At 37.7% G+C, this 18,346-nt stretch overlaps 1 protein-coding gene across 1 annotated transcript; it reads left to right on the forward strand.

Annotated features, from left to right (window-relative positions):
* Nucleotides 1-1,923: 1,923 nt before the first annotated feature.
* On the forward strand, nucleotides 1,924-15,443 carry LOC136880849 (uncharacterized). Its single transcript, XM_067153391.2, has 3 exons — nucleotides 1,924-1,987; nucleotides 2,731-2,892; nucleotides 15,306-15,443. Exons 1-3 carry the CDS (start codon nucleotides 1,949-1,951, stop codon nucleotides 15,441-15,443), a joined length of 339 nt encoding a protein of 112 aa, XP_067009492.1. The 5' UTR covers nucleotides 1,924-1,948.
* The last annotated feature ends 2,903 nt before the right edge of the window (nucleotides 15,444-18,346 follow it).

Genomic DNA, 18,346 nt, shown 5'->3' on the forward strand with positions numbered 1-18,346 from the left:
TTCGGGAGATAGTAGGTTCGAACCCCACTGTCGGCAGCCCTGAAAATGGTTTTCCGTGGTTTCCCATTTTCACACCAGGCAAATGCTGGGGCTGTACCTTAATTAAGGCCACGGCTGCTTCCTTCCCATTCCTAGCCCTTTCCTGTCCCATCGTCACCATAAGACCTATCTGTGTCGGCACGACGTAAAGCAACTAGCAAAAAAAAAAAAAAGTATATGTCCGAGATTAGTTTTAGATTTCTTGATTTGATTGAGTCTATTGATGCGAGTTCTGACATTTTAAGATGTTCCCATATTAACCCAATGCCATTTGTAACTACTGGCATTATTTTTGCCCAGAATAGTTCAAATGCTGATGTTTGTGAGAGTTTTCGAGGGTCCATTACACTATATATTCCTCGTATAGCAGCAGATGTTCTCCCGTGAACATGTTTTTTGAAGGACAGTCTGGTCATCTGTAAGGTGGTCCCTAGGTACCAAAGTATTTTACTCTTTCTAATTCCTCTCCATGTGGGGTTGTCACATCTTCCACTGCCATTCGTCCTCCCTTTCTGCAGATAATCATGTCAGTTTTGTTTCTGTTGATTTCAAAGTCATTATCTTTTGCCCAGTCCCCTAGCCATTCAACTGCTGTTTGTAGATCTTCTCTCTGACTTGATCCTAGGACCATGTCATCGGCGTATAATATTAGCGTAACGTCCAATCCTTCTGTTATGTTGATTACATCAGCTGTTGTAATGTTGAACAGCACTGGACTCATTGGGTCACCCTGTAGTACTCCATTAGTTTGTATTATCAGGCTTGACATGCATATTCCATTATTTATTACTATTGTGTTCTTTAATTTTAACATTGATGCTTTCACAGCCTGTACTTGTAGACATGATATGGGCTTTTGGGCTTATACAGTGTCTAGAAAACAAGGTGAAACTCTTTACGTTTCACAGAGAACTTTGCTCCGCGTCTTCAGAAGAAAATCTTGACTGTCCACGGGGAGACTTCTACAACAATCAAGCCCAAAAGCCCATATCATGCCTATTGTGTTCTTTGTCAGGATTTTCTTGATGATTTGTTCTATTTCCCTTGATAATGCATTCCAATCCCTTACTCCTTGTCCTATAAATGAATATTTGCACCAATTTATCTTCTTGAATTCCAACTTTATCTTCATATAAAAGTTCTGCTCAAGCTTATTCGTGTACCAATATCACTAACAGCTCAATAAATGCTACATAGTCAAGCATCTCATCTCCTTACTCCCAAGTCTTCCCAACCCAAAGTTTGCAACATTTTCGTAGCACTACTCCTTTGTTGGAAATCACCCAGAACAAATCGTGCTGCTTTCCTTTGTATCTTTTCCTGTTCCCGTCAAGTAGTCCTGGTGAGGGTCCCATACACTGAACCATAATCTAATTGGGGTCTCACCAGAGACATGCACGCTCTCTCCTTTACATCCTAACCACAACCCCTAAATATCCTCATAACTATGTGAAGAGATGTGTAACCTTTTTTAACAACGTCGTTAATATTATTACCCCATGGAAGATCATTCCTTACATTCCTTATATATTTTGTTTTTCAGTGCGTCAAATCAGGTGAAATGGATGGAATACCTGGCAGGTGCAACCAGTACGTAGAATGTGTCGACGGAGTAGCGAAAGTGAGACCCTGCCCAATAGACCTGCATTTTAATCAACTGCTCCACGTTTGTGATGTACCTGCCAACTCTGGGTGTGAATTCATTGTAAGTAATCAACATCTCAGGCTATCTGAATGTTGAGAAATGTATGTGTTTGTTATTACATTCTCAATGTTTTTATTGCAGTGTCCAGAAAAGGATGGATTCTTCCCTATCCCTGGCAAGTGTGAGGAGTACTATCAGTGCATTAATGGCACAGCTGTTCACCAGCGATGTCCTTCAAAACTGTATTTCAACAACAGGATCAAAATGTGTGACTTCCCAGAGAACTCACGATGTGCTTCTGTCGTACGTTGACTATTACATGTTATCTATGAGACCTGTTCAAAATATAAACACACTTTTATATTACCACACAAATGCAAAGTCTTGGCAAATTTTTGCTACACCACTGTGATTACTGCATTTTCATTTGCAACATTTGGTATGCCTCTGTACATATTTTCTCCAGTTTGAAGCAGAAGCAAATGTTGATATGTTGCTTGAAATATTAAGACTTCTTGTCAAGTGCAAAACATACTCAACACACTCGCTAACAACAGTTGTTGTGGAGCAAAAACTAAATGTTTCAGAAATGTGCTGCAAATGCTTGGTTAGTCAGTTACTTTACACTATACAACACCACTTACTGGAAGTGGGTAAGACTGCATTTGCACAGTATTTTCAAAGTTGTTAGGTTTTTGTTTTTGAAGAGGCCTCACATTACATTCTTCTGTTCTGTGCACTTTAACATCCTTTCCTTGTCTGAAAAATGTTTATTTATATGATAGTAATCAGTCGAGGGATGTTCCACCATTCAACACTTTATATAATATGTATCATTTATACCTTTAATAAATTAAGACTAGTTTCAATTCTCTTGGAATCATCATCAGTTAAAACAAATACAAATAAAGTGTACCAACTGATTCTTATCATATAAATCAAATGTAAACACAGAAATTAAAGTTATAAATCATGAAAGATTTATTTCTCAATAATATATACCTAATATTTCAAATATTTATATACAACCTTTATTTTAATTGCAGTGCCCAAAATCTGAAGGATTCTTTCCTGTTGAAGGAGACTGTGCTGCTTATGTCAAGTGTGAAAACTTTGTTCCCACAATTGTCAGTTGTGATGAAGGTCATTACTTCAATGTTCTCACCTCTGACTGTGAGATAGCAAAGAATGTGTCTTGTGAGCCTACGGTAAGTAGATTTAGTCACTCAGATTCAGATGTGAAATGATTATCACCAAATTAAAGTTTAATTTCTTTATTATGTAGCAATGGCAATAATCAGTGAAAAGTAACAACTTAGGTTTCATGGAATAAATTGCTGGTGACGGTCAAATGTATTTGGTTAAGGTAAGATTGTATGTCGAATTTATAGAATTTTGACATTTTTTCACTCTCTGTCTAATAAAAATATTCAGCATTTTGTGATCATTTTAGCATAATAATTACAGGACTCACACAATATTTAGGGTATTCAGTACAGTTTAAAAGAAACTGTTGCACCTGGCAAGTTTCCTAGGCTTGGCTGTAATGGAGCATATCTTTAGAATCATGCAATCTAGAAAGCTATGGTTTCTTTTATTTTAAGGTTGGTATCATGCTGATTACGTTGACTATATGGGTAAGCAATGCAGCGCGGAGTTGTGGCATGGTTGTCTTGTAATTAATTAATGATTCTTCATTAATGATTCATATATCATAACTAGGGCCCAGATTTTTAGGTGGCATAAACCTTCACTTTAGGTTTCTTGTATTCTTAAAATAGGTTATTTTAGGTTTTGCCTCCAGAATAAATACAGGCAGCAATAATTTTCTGTTTTCTTAGTTCTGTAAAATTTATTTTAATTTATTTCCTGAATACTTTTCTCTCTGTAATACTGAATTGATGACTTTCATATCTTCAAAACCAGGATTGCGCTGAAAAATCTTCTGCAGCTTTAAAGAACGTGCCACTCCCAATGGCCCAGGTATTTCTCTTCTGGAAACGTTGCCAATGATATCCATGGAATCTTTGAGTGGCAAGGTTGCACTTTCCAACTGGAGAATAGCTTCTGGTATAAAAGAAAAAGGTCTTAATATATGCTAGGGAAGCGATAAGGGTCGGGCACTCGAGCAATTTCTTGGCCTTGGCGATGCAGGAAGCTTCTGTTTCATCCAAGTCATTGATGAGATTTTTAATTCCTTCTAGGTGCTCGGCATAGTAAATAGCAGCAGACAGCCAAGTTTTCCAGCGAGTAGTAAGTATCGGCTCAGGTGGAAGAGGTGTTGCTGGTAGTTTCTCTCTGAACAACTGTATAAGTATTGGGTCTTTTAGGAAAACTTTCTTCACTGAAGAAACCACGCTGTACACGTCACTGAAGTTGCTTCTAATCTCCTCCGCAAGTTGGTGCAGGCCGTGGGCCAAGCACGTAATGTGTAGCATGCTTGGGTAGAAGGACTGTAGAACCTGCCCTGTCTTCAACATGTAGGCAACACTGTCTGTCACTAACAAAAGAAACTTACTATCTTGATTCTTTGATGCCCACAATATGCGTAAGGCATCCCTCGCTGTGCAGACTATTGTGCTGTTGTTAGTTTCTTGTATTTATTTACAAAGAATTAGATGAGGTTAACCCGATTCATTTTGATACAGCTTACCTTCTACCACATTTGCAATGAAGCGACTGCAACTGTCAGATGTTTCATCGACAGAACACCAAATATAGTGATCGCCTATATCTTGTCTTATTTCATGTAATGTGTTCTGGTAAACAGGATGTTCTTCCTTTAAGTGGATTCATTAGATATACTGCAGCCACTGATGTCTCCCAAGAATGTTTTCATGGTCAGGTTACTTACCCCGTTCCATGGGACGTTTGCAGACAACAACGTCTGACATAGGCAAAAGTTAAACTTATCTTCAGGCCTGCCAAGTGTGGAAGAAATAAACGTTTGCTTACTGTTGCTTACTTCTCCTCGCTACAATAGCCATGTGAGCAGCTGCAGATTTATGCTGCTCAAGATAGGATTTCTGCTCACATTTAACCTGAAATGAAGAATTTAAATTCTAAGTACTCTTCAGTAAGCGAGCTAGGGTATTGCAATGCAGGTTTTAGGTCAGTTACAGGAAACTTACTTCTTTAGAGCATGCCTGGCAGAAGACTACTTAACCATCCATATTGAAGTGTCCATCTGTAGCAATCCATTTTCTCAATAAGTGTGATTTAGGCATTGTTTCACTATACAACTATTACGGTTAGAAAATATTGCAGGAACCATTCACCACACACTCTGCCGGCTGTACTTTCTGTGGACAACTGGAGGCGAAACAGTTTACGTTCCTCCTGACCTTCTATCAGGTGCATCAAGGAGCCACCAGATGTCACATGTGTAGTAGGAAGCATGGGGTGTACTGCATTTAAGGTAGTAACCTGAACTATCTCTGTCCTGCTGCTTGTAATCGCAGTGGAAATAATTTTACAATGCATTTCAATGGGGAAACAACATTCTTTATTTGAGGAAGGTAAAACAGCTATTTAGGTTATTTTAGGTGACAACCCCTCATTTAGGTTTTTTTAGGTGCTATGAAATTCACATATTCTGCTCCAGGAAGTGTGAAACAAACAAATATATTGAAATTTGTGAATTAAATAGCGAGGAAGAAAATAGATTAAAACCTAAAAATCTGGGCCCTAATCATAACGCATAACGATTTCGTGATTGAATATTTGTCTCTATCTTCACGATTCTTAACATTTTTTGCGTAAAATGGCAAAACCAAAAGGCGTGTTCAAAAAGGAGTATTTAGAAGTAATAAATACCCTAAAGTTAATCCAGCGAGTAAGGTTAGTGGAGATGCAAGTCTCGAAGGTGGACATGAGCAAAATAAGAATTGTGGAAGTGAAGGTGCCATGCCCCCTAGTGCTTCAAAACAAAAAATGAATGTAGAAACACCTAGTGTGCAAGCAAATGACAGTTTAGATAATATGATTATAGATCTAAGTAACATTGCAAATGTGCTTCTTGAAAGTGTCTCTTGCTCTCTCTGTGGTGGGGACATCAAAGCAAGGCCTATTACAGAAATGCTTGCATGAGAAAACTCAAACTTACTTTCAATGATGGGAGCGTTAGTAGACTGAAGGTTTTGGGGAAGTTGGGGGGAAGGGAAGGGAATTTGGGGCATAACACAGTCAGAGGAATGCAAGAACTGGACATAGTTCGTGTTCAGAAAGCAGAGTTGGCTGCTCAATAAATGACATAGGCAGCTAGGAAGAAGCGGAGAAGGAACTTAATGGATGGTACTGATGAAGAAGAGGATCCAGACTATTCATAAGGAGGTTTCTAGATCACTAGAGTAACGAACCTGTGAATTCATGCTGTGATTTACAATTTAAAGACTTCAAAGCTTAATATCTCTGAATTATGTTTTTCACTATACAAGACCCATATTTTGAAAAACTAATAAAGCTAGAGTAACTAACTTTTTATATATTGCACATATTTATGTTTCAAATGTATGATACTTCTCCTGTTAAAACACTGAGATTAACTTTGTCTCATTATTCTGAAATTTTATTTTAAAAGTTATAAATTCCGTAAAAAAAAGTTGACTCGTTTATTCATTATTAAGCATGTTACATTTTACATTTTACTACAGTATGTGTATGTATATAGCTTGTGTACTTTCCGAGATAATGGTCATCAAATTCGTCAATTTAGCATTAGCAGCATTCATACAATCTTACCTTCAAAGTACTCTTATGAGGTAATGCATTTACCGTGAAGTCATTGCTTCTCACTGTAAATTAAAATTTAACATGTACAGGAGTAACACCTCCTTAAAAAGTCTTCTGGACTGATTTCAGTTTGTGGTCTTGCTTGCTGTAGCTTGTTAACACAGATCTATTGGTAGAGGAACTAGGGGAAGGCAGAGAGGGGGTTGACTATAATCAGCTAAAGGTGAAAAAAGAGAGAGTAATATTATAACCTATCTGTCTTTTGGTGTAGTAAAAAATGAATGCATGAGGATGAATTTTGGAAGAATTTAACATGTCATTTTTTAATTAATATATTCTTTTACAGGTATATTATAGTGTTATTATTTCCTATTAATTATTATAGTGTTATAAATGTTATATTTCATGCTTCAAAAGACTGAAAACTTAAAGATAATATTTCAATGTTTGTATCTTTTTGTAAATATCTTTATTACCTAGATAATTTTCATTACTTCATTGGTATTAATCACCTCCTCTACCCGGACATTGTCCTTATGCCTAGTAATCTTTATATATTGCTGACTAAATACTTTCACTTCCTGTAAATCTTCACATATTATACATTCCCCTTGTTCATTAATGATTCGCACAATATCCTTCCTAAAAAACTGTTTCTACCTTAAAGTACCTATACAAACCCTTCCATTTTTCACTAAAATTAATGCGATTGTCAATTATATGTTTGCCATCATGTTATCCTTAGCTGACTTTTTTTTTTTTGCTAAAATCATTTTCGTTTCTTCAATCTCTCTGTACTTCTACAACCATTTCTTTCTAACCTGCACCTCCTCCTTAATCTCTCTATTTCTTTTTTATACTATAGTGGGTCTTTACCATTCTTTACCACCTTTAAAGGTACAGAACTGTTTTCACACTCCTTAACAACCGCCTTAAACCCATTCCATAGGCTGTTTACATTCCTATTTACCGTTTTCCACCAATCATAATTACTTTTTTATAACTCCCTCATATTTCTTTTATCAACCATCAATAGTCCTTCTGTTACAACCTTCCTTTTTATCACAATTATTTTTAACTATGATAAAAGCAGCTTCATGATCACTTAAACCATCTAACACTTCAGTTTCTCTATAGAGCTCATGTGGCTTTATCAGCTTCTCCCTCTGTTGGTTCCGTCAGGAGAGGGCATATAAGTCTCTGGTAAGATCCCAACTAGAGTATGGTTCCAGTGTATGGAACCCTCACTAGGATTACTTGATTCAAGAACTGGAAAAATCGAAAGAAAAGCAGCTTGATTTGTTCTGGGTGATTTCTGACAAAAGAGTAGCGTTACAAAAATGTTGCAGAGTTTGGGCTGGGAAGATTTGGGAGAAAGGAGATGAGCTGCTTGACTAAGTGGTATGTTGATTCCTATAGGGAACCCGAAATCTTTGTCCTGAATGTGTAAATTTATAATACCAATATAAATTGTCCATTATTGGACATTATAAATTTTCCGAGCTGTCAGTGGAGAGATGGCGTGGAATGACATTAGTAGATAAATAAGTTTGAGTGGTGTCTTTAAAAGTAGGAAACATCACAATATGAAGATAAAATTTGGAATTCAAAAGGACAAATTGGGGCAAATAATCATTTGTAGGAAGGTGAGTTTAGTTTAGTTTAGTTTAGTTTAGTAATGTTTTATTTTACCTGGCAAGATTAAGGCCTTCAGGCCTTCTCTTCCATCTAACCAGGAACTGAAATATACATATGTTGCATTGTATTACAATAACTACGTCTAATACAAATTAAATTAATAATAATACAAGAATGGTGAGATTACATTAAGATGAAATGAATTAAGATTAAATTAATAAATTAAGATTAAGTTAAGATTAAATTAAGATTAAATAAATCAGACATAAAAAGGGATAAATTCTTAAAACTAATATCCTACATGTAAAAAAAAAAAAAAAAAAAAAAAGGCAGTACATAACATTTGATTTTAAAGACAAATCGGATAAAAATTTTAGACTCTCTACCAGGACATCCATAACAATAGAATGGTTGTAAGTAGCAGCATCAAGTTTACAGATGATCCTTACTGGTGCATAAAATGTCTCCAAAGTGCTTCCTTGAAAGTGTGAATAGCGCTTAACCCCCTGATATTTTCGGGAAGGAGGTTCCACTCACGGCAGGCAATTACTGTGAATGATTTATCATAGATGGCAGTTCTGTGGGTAGGTAAAGCAAGGATGGAATTATTAGTGGATCTGGTGTTAAGACTGTGATAAGAGGATAAGTATTTGAAATATGAAGTAAGGTAAAATGGTTGTGAAGAATGAAGGATTTTATGGAGATGGCATAGGGAATGCACAGTGCGACGGATCTCTAGTCGGGGCCAAGATAGATGGTTATATGAAGGAGTTACGTGGTCATAGTACCGTAGGTTACAGACGTATCTCACACAAGCATTTTGACCACGTTGTAATCTGCTCAATAACTTGCCTCGAGCGTCTCTATAAATCGCGTCACAATAGTCGAAATGAGGGAAAACCAGACTTTCTACCAACATTTTTTTTAGTTTTTCAGGAAATAAGTATTTATACCCGCGCAGCATGTGCAATGCAGAGAATATTTTCTGGGTGATGTTCGTGATATGCGTTTTCCATGACATGTCATCATCGAAAGTAATGCCTAGGACTTTTACTGATGACGTGAATGGTATGTTAGTATTACACAACCTTATAGATGGAATCTCTGGTCGATTTACCTTCGTGAGTAGTTTTGGGTATCCAAGGATGATGGCTTGCGTTTTAGCTGGGTTTAACCTAAGCCCACATCTCAAAGACCAAGAAGAAAATGATGTTAGATCCTGATTGATTTTGTCTATGGCGGAAAGTATTAGATTTGGAGATGTATGGAGGTACATTTGTACATCATCAGCATAAATATGGTATTTGCAATGCGTTAGGTTTTGGGAGACATCATTAATGTAAATGGAAAAAAGAAGGGGTCCTAACACTGACCCTTGGGGCACACCACACTGCACAGACCGCCAAGTTGATTTTTTTATTCTATCTGTAACACACTGCCGACGGCCATGCAGGTAGGAATGCAACCAAAGGAGGGCGCTGTCCGAGAAATGGAGGGAATACAATTTCGAGAGCAAGATGTCAATGTCAACAGAGTCAAAAGCTTTGCTCAAATCTAAGAGTATTAAAACTGTCACTTCCTTGTTGTCCATAGCTTCTCGGATGTCTTCTGTGACCTTCAGTAGTGCCGTTGTAGTACTGTGTGCTTGACGAAAACCAGATTGTAGTGGGTCAAATAAGTTGTAAGTCGTCATGTAGTCTGTTATTTGTCTATGAGCGATGAACTCTAGCGCTTTGGATAAAGCAGAAAGTATGCAGATGGCTCTGTAGTCAGATGGTTCAGAAGGGGAAGCTACTTTTTTTAGAGGACGTATAATGCCCGCTTTCCATATTTCGGGAAATGTGCTGTCTACAAGGGAAGAGTTAAATATGTTAATTAGTGCAGGTAATATCACATCCAGAATAATTTTTATCATCTCTATTCCTATCCTGTCATTTCCTTTTGCCGTTGATGTTATCCGATTTATAGCAAACCTGACTTGTGAGTGGGTTGCTGGACGGAAGTAGAAGTTTTCTCTATCTGTTCGCGTCTTTGCATAATTCCCGTCTAGAACTTCCTGTTTCAGCGCTGCATTTAATGTGCAGTTAGATGAAAAATGATCGTTCAGTTTTTCCAAGGGTATATTTATTTCGTCATCGTCTCGTCCTTTGGTAATTCCAAAGCTCTTTATGGATTTCCACAACACAGCTGTTGAAACATTTGGTTGAATTAAACTGTGGGCGTGTCGTAGTTTCGCATTTCTAATCTGTTGGGTCGTAGCGTTTCTCAGCCTCTTATAGTTCAGTAGATTGTCAGGAGTGCAATGTTTCTTAACTCGTCTATAAGTAGCATCGCGTTCAGCCATTAGTGCTCTAATCTCATCTGAGAGCCAGGGAGCTGGCTTCCCCGTAACTCGAGCCTTCTTTTCAGGGGCGTGTCTATCATACAGTTCAGTCATATGTTGATTGAAGAGAGTTACTTTGTCATTTATGTCTTTAAGTTTAAATATGTCATGCCATGGCACTGCAACTGCGTCTTGTAAAAGTTTAATCTTATCAATTCTTCGTAGATCTCTATATGAAATTATTTTCGATTTGAACTTGGGACTTTTAATAGAATAGGCCATAAATATAGCATCATGTCGCGATATACCCGGGACACTAATTTGACCGTGATGAAGAACTAATTCAGGTTGGTTAGTGGCAATGAGATCAATTAAGGTGTGTGATGTGTCTGTGTGATGTGTAGCGTTGAGAGGGAGAAACGTTAAATTGCAAGCTTTAAATGATGTTAAAAGTTGGGTTGTCTGAGGAGAGTTAGGTTCAAGAAGGTTTATGTTAAAGTCGCCCATTATAATTATATTTGAGTAATCAGTGACTAAATCTTGTATTTGAGTCTCTAGATCGCATAAAAAACCCGCTTTCGGTGGCTTATATACTACACCCAGAAGACATTTAACTTCACTCACAGTTATTTCCAGGAACATGAACTCAGGTTTTCGCTCGTACGGACCTGGAGACCTACAGATTATTTTAGGGCGTAAGCTGGTCATAACATACGCAGCGGTACCCCCGGAGGGCTTATTTAATCTGTCGGATCTAAGAAATGTATAACCCGCCAGCTGCAGTCTTTCTATTGCGTGATGTGGTTTTAACCAAGATTCAGAGATTAATATTGCGTGGAAACTGGGAGGCATAAATAGGGCTTTTATTTCGTCCATTCGCTCCTCCGCAAGGAGGCTTTGAGCGTTTATATGGCAAATTTTTAAAGCATTACTGTACGGAGAAAGCTGGTGGTTAATGATGTCCCTTGTCGACTGGGAATGGCAAGAAAGCTCAGATGACAATAGGTGTATGTTGCCTGCACAGCTGGTTCCAGCGACATTGGGGGAGGGTGGAGTAAGTGAAAGGTTTTGAGGAATGTTTGCAAGGAAGAGGGGAGCCTGTTCGTTTGTCTCAAGTTCGTTATCAGGGGGACTGTAAATTACGTTGTTCTCCGTTATGTTGGAGATGAATATGACAATAATGGGAATGAAATGGAAATAACAATTTACAGCGATCAATACGATAATGGCAATGTGTCAATAATGTAAGTGGAAATAAACACGACAAAAATAAGGCACTGAACCCAGTCTACCGCTACTAACACCAATCTACCACTACGGCAAGCAAAAGTAAGCTATATTACTAATTACGTTCTAATAGAGAGTTAAAGTTAAAAATTACGGTATACTACAAGGTTAACTCTAAAATTAAACTACAATATAAAGTAACAAAATGTTGTGATCATTTCTCCCGCATATCACTTTAGTTCATTTAACTGTTCCATAGTGCACACTTTAAACTTATTTGATCCTATTTTTATATTGATTACTCCATCAATGCTCCATACCTGGCGTACACCGAACCTCGAAATTGAGTTCCGGATTGGAATAACTTACCAAGGGAGATGTTCAACAAATTTCCGATTTCATTTAAGAAAAGGCTAGTAAAACAACAGATAGGGAATATGCCACCTGAGCAATTGCCCTAAATGCAGATCAGTGGTGATTTATTGATTGAAATTACTTTCTGATTTGTTGGTCATGTATTCTGTCATTTACATTACCTTCCCAGTTAACATTTGGTAAATTCAGATCACCCACTACAATCATAGTCCTTCCTGTGTCGTTCCCTCCTTAGGTTACAAATTCTTCTGTCACCATTATGAATACTCTCCTTCCTTTCGATTCTATCCTGTCTCTATGATAAACTATCCAGTTCTGGGAGATCATTCCTGCCAGTGCCCTAAATGCAGATCAGTAGTGATTTATTGATTGAAATTACTTTCTGATTTGTTGGTCATGTATTCTGTCATTTACATTACCTTCCCAGTTAACATTTGGTAAATTCAGATCACCCACTACAATCATAGTCCTTCCTGTGTCGTTCCCTCCTTAGGTTACAAATTCTTCTGTCACCATTATGAATATTCTCCTTCCTTTTGATTCTATCCTGTCTCTATGATAAACTATCCAGTTCTGGGAGATCATTCCTGCCAGTGACATTTTCTCAGGGTGTGTAAGTTGTGTGTCAATGCCCAAACAAAATCGAAAGAAAATAATAAATTATTTTATTTCATTTGCTTAAACGTAATGTTACATTATAGTGCGTTTTTCTTTCCTTATCATTTGTTGTTCCGCTCCATATACAGCAGTTACTCTCAGCATCATCCGGAACCGTCTGTCATGTACCAGGACGTTGGTTCTTTTTCCAACAACTTGGCAGCTTCATTATAAGCTATAAATTTCATTTTTGTTCCGTTATTAAAGTGCAATTATAAGAAATAAATTGACAAGAAGGTCCATCTTTTCAGTACAATATATCAAGTAAATAATACTACATTAGTCTTGAGACTAGTTTTAGCCACTTAGTGGCCATATCTCATGCTTTCTAAACCTGACTAAAGTGTTGTTTCAGTTTCCAATGCTTTGTGTTGATTTTTGTTAGTGGCTGAAACTAGTTTCAGAAAGCATGAGGCATGACCAATAAGTGGTTGAAGCTAGTCCCAAGACTAATGTAGTATTATTTATTTGATATATTATATTGAAAAGATGGACTCCCTTTTCAATTTATTTCTTACATCGGCAGCTTCACTCGCTGAAATCATGCATACATTCCCAGTACACTTGCCTCATGCTTTCTATACCTGACCAAGGCGTTGTTTCAGTTTCCAATGCTTTGTGTTGATTTTTATTTTCGAGTTCTGCGTGACTGTATTATTGCTTACACAATCAAGTTGGAGGTTTAAATACTTAATTATAGATAGTGACAGCATTGTAAAACAATTATTGGACAAAAGCAGTAATTGCACCTATCTACAAGCAAGGAAACAGGAAGGATTGCAACAACTATCGAGGTATCTCATTGATTAGTATACCAGGCAAAGTATTCACTGGCATCTTGGAAGGGAGGGTGCGATCAGTCGTTGAGAGGAAGTTGGATGAAAACCAGTGTGGTTTCAGACCACAGAGAGGCTGTCAGGATCAGATTTTCAGTATGCGCCAGGTAATTGAAAAATGCTACGAGAGGAATAGGCAGTTGTGTTTATGTTTCGTAGATCTAGAGAAAGCATATGACAGGGTACCGAGGGAAAAGATGTTTGCCATACTGGGGGACTATGGAATTAAAGGTAGATTATTAAAATCAATCAAAGGCATTTATGTTAACAATTGGGCTTCAGTGAGAATTGATGGTAGAATGAGTTCTTGGTTCAGGGTACTTACAGGAGTTAGACAAGGCTGTAATCTTTCACCTTTGCTGTTCATAGTTTACATGGATCATCTGCTGAAAGGTATAAAATGGCAGGGAGGGATTCAGTTAGGTGGAAATGTAGTAAGCAGTTTGGCCTATGCTGACGACTTGGTCTTAATGGCAGACTGTGCCGAAAGCCTGCAGTCTAATATCTTGGAACTTGAAAATAGGTGCAATGAGTATGGTATGAAAATTAGCCTCTCGAAGACTAAACTGATGTCAGTAGGTAAGAAATTCAACAGAATTGAATGTCAGATTGGTGATACAAAGCTAGAACAGGTCGATAATTTCAAGTATTTAGGTTGTGTGTTCTCCCAGGATGGTAATATAGTAAGTGAGATTGAATCAAGGTGTAGTAAAGCTAATGCAGTGAGCTCGCAGTTGCGATCAGCAGTATTCTGTAAGAAGGAAGTCAGCTCCCAGACGAAACTATCTTTACATCGGTCTGTTTTCAGACCAACTTTGCTTTATGGGAGCGAAAGCTGGGTGGACTCAGGATATCTTATTCATAAGTTAGAAGTAACAGACATGAAAGTAGCAAGAATGATTGCTGGTACAAACAGGTGGGAACAATGGCAGGAGGGTACTCGAAATGATGAGATAAAGGCTAATTTAGGAATGAACTCGATGGATGAAGCTGTACGCATAAACCGGCTTCGGTGGTGGGGTCATGTGAGACGAATGGAGGAGGATAGGTTACCTAGGAGAATAATGGACTCTGTTATGGAGGGTAAGAGAAGTAGAGGGAGACCAAGACGACGATGGTTAGACTCGGTTTCTAACGATTTAAAGATAAGAGGTATAGAACTAAATGAGGCCACAACACTAGTTGCAAATTGAGGATTGTGGCGACGTTAATAAATTCTCAGAGGCTTGCAGACTGAACGCTGAAAGGCATAACAGTCTATAATGATAATGTATGTATGTATGTATGTATGTATGTATGTAGTTTTCATCACTTTCTTACAACGAAAAAGAAACAAGTGATTGACACTGGCCGACCGTTCCCAGCTCTTTTTAGGGCTGCCAATGATGGTTTGTTAATTTTCTGTACTTTAGTTTTGCAATATTATATTATTTCAGTATATAAAATTTTACAATGTTGAAGTGACTGAAATGGCCAAAGTACGTATTTAACCTTTGAAAGAAAATCGTAATTCTCTGCAGACTTCCTCTTTTTTCTCCATGCCTTTCTATTATTACATTAATTCATTTTGTCATCTGAGTAATCTGGTAAAAGAAATGGGGAGCAGGGGGGATGAAGCTTATACTTAATTCATTAATTTTATCTGTAACAACGCCTGAACTTCTTGCCCAGGAAACACCATTGATTCCTGCACCCATAATGTCACATATGCCTGGGGTTCTGTACAGTTGTGCTGACTTTCACAAGGGTATTCAACTCAGCATGTTATATTATCTTGAATTTCTCATTTGTGTTATTGATAGTCAAAGTATTAACTCTTTTCCTGTCCTCACAGTGTCCTTCACCAAATGGACGTTTCCTACTGCCAGGAGAGACGGGTGAAACATTTGTTGAATGCATTGACAACAAGCCTACAATCAAGAGCTGTTCTCTAGGATTACGACTGAACCCTGAAGCCGAGAACTGTGAATAAAATGGGTGTTAAAAATTCCAGCGAAGACAACCAGACAGAATATAGCTTATGATCTTAGAATATTTTGTTTTGAAGGAGAAATGCTATAGCTTGGATGAGGAGAAAACTACAATACAGTCTCAGTAATCTGGCCATCTTGCAAATTTTCAAAATCTTTCTCCAATTGCAGGCTGCCTAAGACTAACTATATATATATATATAACTATCTCTCTCTCTCTCTCTCTCTCTCTCTCTATCTCTCTCTCTCTCTTAAATTATAATGTAAGTCTCAGTCTGACGAATACAAATGGTGTCTGAGTATCAAAAGACAATCTCTGAGTGCTTTCGGCCCCCAGTCGATGAAATCCTTGGAACTGATGTTGAAGGTCTTCATCAGCTCTATCGTCTTCTTAGGGACTGTCCCTCTCGCACCGATCATGACACCCCTCGCTTCTACGTCATCCATCTCGTATTTATTCATATAGTACGGCACTGTAGGCAGGTAGATGGGCTTCTTTTCTCTGTTTACTTCATCTAGTTTGCATTTCAGAGCTTATTGTGGGGTCCAATATATATATATATATTATTTTTTTCCTTTAATAGCGATCATATCTGTCCTCATGCTGCCTTTTACTCCAATGCCATGGACTTCCTCATGCACTTGAAATCCTTTCTCACAGAGCGTCTGTGCTATGGACAGCCTAATGCTGTGATGTCTGGTGTTTCGAAGAGCTTCACCAAAGGCACAAGAACTCAAGAAGTGAGCTAAAATTTCTGTCCACTGTATCTTCTGCAGTGGTTATCATCAAGAGACCTTCCTGGTACAGCTCTTACAAGTGCAACGTTACATGCCATTTTCAGCACGTCTCTCCACTCCATGCTAGAAAGGCCATCATGGTTTCTAATCCAGCGGTTTGCAGAAGGGAACTCCTTGTAGAGAAATACTCCCTGACCTTTCCTTCTTAACTGGCATCATTTTTCAAATTCAGATTCTAGTAATTTATTTCTAAGCTTCTTGGTGTCATTTATAAATAAATAAATAAAACAAACCAGGCTATCCCGGTCTAGGAAGTCAAGAATAATCACCGAGAGGATTCATCGTGCTGATCACGACACCTCATAATCTGCAGGCCTTCGGGTTGAGCAGCGATTGCTTAGTAGGCCACGGCCCTTTGGGGCTGTTGCACCATGGGGTTTGGGTAAACCAGGCTTTTGAAACAACCATTTAACGATTTAACTACTTTTGAAAAATTAAAACAAAAAATAATTGGTTCAAAGAAGTCTAAGATGATTTAGAAGAGTTGAATATTACAATGCAACAAATTGCAAATATCGAAGAGGATTCCAAAAACAAACATATAAGACTCAAACTAAAACCTTTGCAATGAAAACAATATGTCATATCTAATGAAGAAATGGTAGCCAGGTCTGAAAGAATGAAGATGTTTTGGGAGAGGAGGAAGATGATGAAAGCTAAATTCCCACTCAATTCTTTGAATATTTACAAGGAGATGCCAGACCTTCCATCCAACTGATTTCAACGAGCTTCTAAGTAGCTGTTGGGGGACACTCAATAGTAACTTTTGTATAAGGGTTTAGGTCAATATGCTTTCGTTTTCGAAAAAATTGAGGTCAAATGTCATGATGCAGGATACGCTTCAGACCAAGTGGAGGTGATAGAACTCTAAAAGGTGAACAAGTTTTACTTAAACATGTCAGGACCCCAACCTAATCATTTTCTTCCTGATACATTTCTGCTTATGCAGGTCATTCACAGAGCCTCTTCCAATCTTCTCTTTCTTTCCACAGTCTATCGTTCATCACTGTCTCCCACTGTAGTCCTTTCCGATTTACGTCATCCTCCACCTGACCCCTCCATCTTGTTCATGGTCTTCTAATTGATCTTCTTCCAGATTCTGTCCATTCCGGAGCTCTTCTTGGTAATCTTTCTTGTACCATTCTTTGGACGTGGTCGAATCATTTCAGCCGATTTCTCTTCATAGTTTCTTTTAGGAGGTTGATCTGTAGTGTGTTTCATACTTTTTCATTTCTTATCAGGCATCAACAAGCTAGTGCATAACAAAATATTAATGCAAAGATCCATGATGGGCCTAGAAAGCCAGTGGTAGCATATTAACATAGTTTTTAAGAATCAAACAAGCCTCGGATCGCACGCTAATAATTTCCAAAAAATTGATGATTCCCCAATTCCAATGCAACATACATATACTTGGAGAGTAGCAACACAGTCAACCGGAGCTGTGACTGAGTGGTCACCGTATTTGTCTGCAAACCTCAATGATGTGAGTTTGAGTCTCGTCGCAGCAACATTTTTGTACAAAATAAATTAATATTTCAAGAAATGTGAAAATAGAAATGCTAACAAAAATATTACTCAGATTGGAGTGCACTTTGATTTCTACCTGAAATTAATTTAGGCCTAAACGTTCTCACAGTTACTGCTGGATCTCTCTCCTCCTCTCTCTCTCTCTCTCTCCAGTGAATAGGAAATGGCCAGAAAAGTAGTTACTCGTCAGTTCGTTGTGAGTCATCGAGCACACTAGCAAAGACTTCTAAAATAGGGATAGTCCTATCGTAATCTATAAGTTTCATTCTGTATTGATATTGTACACAAATGCAATGAGAAGAAGGCTTCCAGCTAATCAATGCTTATTATTATTAAATTAAAATCAGGACTGGTTTTGACCTTTCTAGGTCATCATCAGCTGGTCACACAATCACATATAATATTATCATGCAATACAAACATTACCAAATTCAACAAGGAATGTCATATAGCGACAACGTGTCAAATGGTTCATGAATGGGGACAATTGTTGAATTAAAACTTAGTATACAGTGTCTTAACATAAGTGACATACATAAAAACATATCTATAAAAGTTTAATTGCTCATAGGCATAA

Source organism: Anabrus simplex, chromosome 9 (assembly GCF_040414725.1).
Source record: "Anabrus simplex isolate iqAnaSimp1 chromosome 9, ASM4041472v1, whole genome shotgun sequence".
In the NCBI taxonomy this organism is placed as follows: domain Eukaryota; kingdom Metazoa; phylum Arthropoda; class Insecta; order Orthoptera; family Tettigoniidae; genus Anabrus; species Anabrus simplex.

What these genes read in the sequence shown, in the direction of transcription:
- LOC136880849 (XM_067153391.2), top strand. Translation starts at nt 1,949, where the DNA reads ATGTGTGACTTCCCAGAGAACTCACGATGTGCTTCTGTC. An exon ending in ACTCACGATGTGCTTCTGTC is followed by an intron (nt 1,988 to 2,730) that starts GTACGTTGACTA and finishes TTTTAATTGCAG; the next exon opens with TGCCCAAAATCTGAAGGATT. An exon ending in ATGTGTCTTGTGAGCCTACG is followed by an intron (nt 2,893 to 15,305) that starts GTAAGTAGATTT and finishes CTGTCCTCACAG; the next exon opens with TGTCCTTCACCAAATGGACG.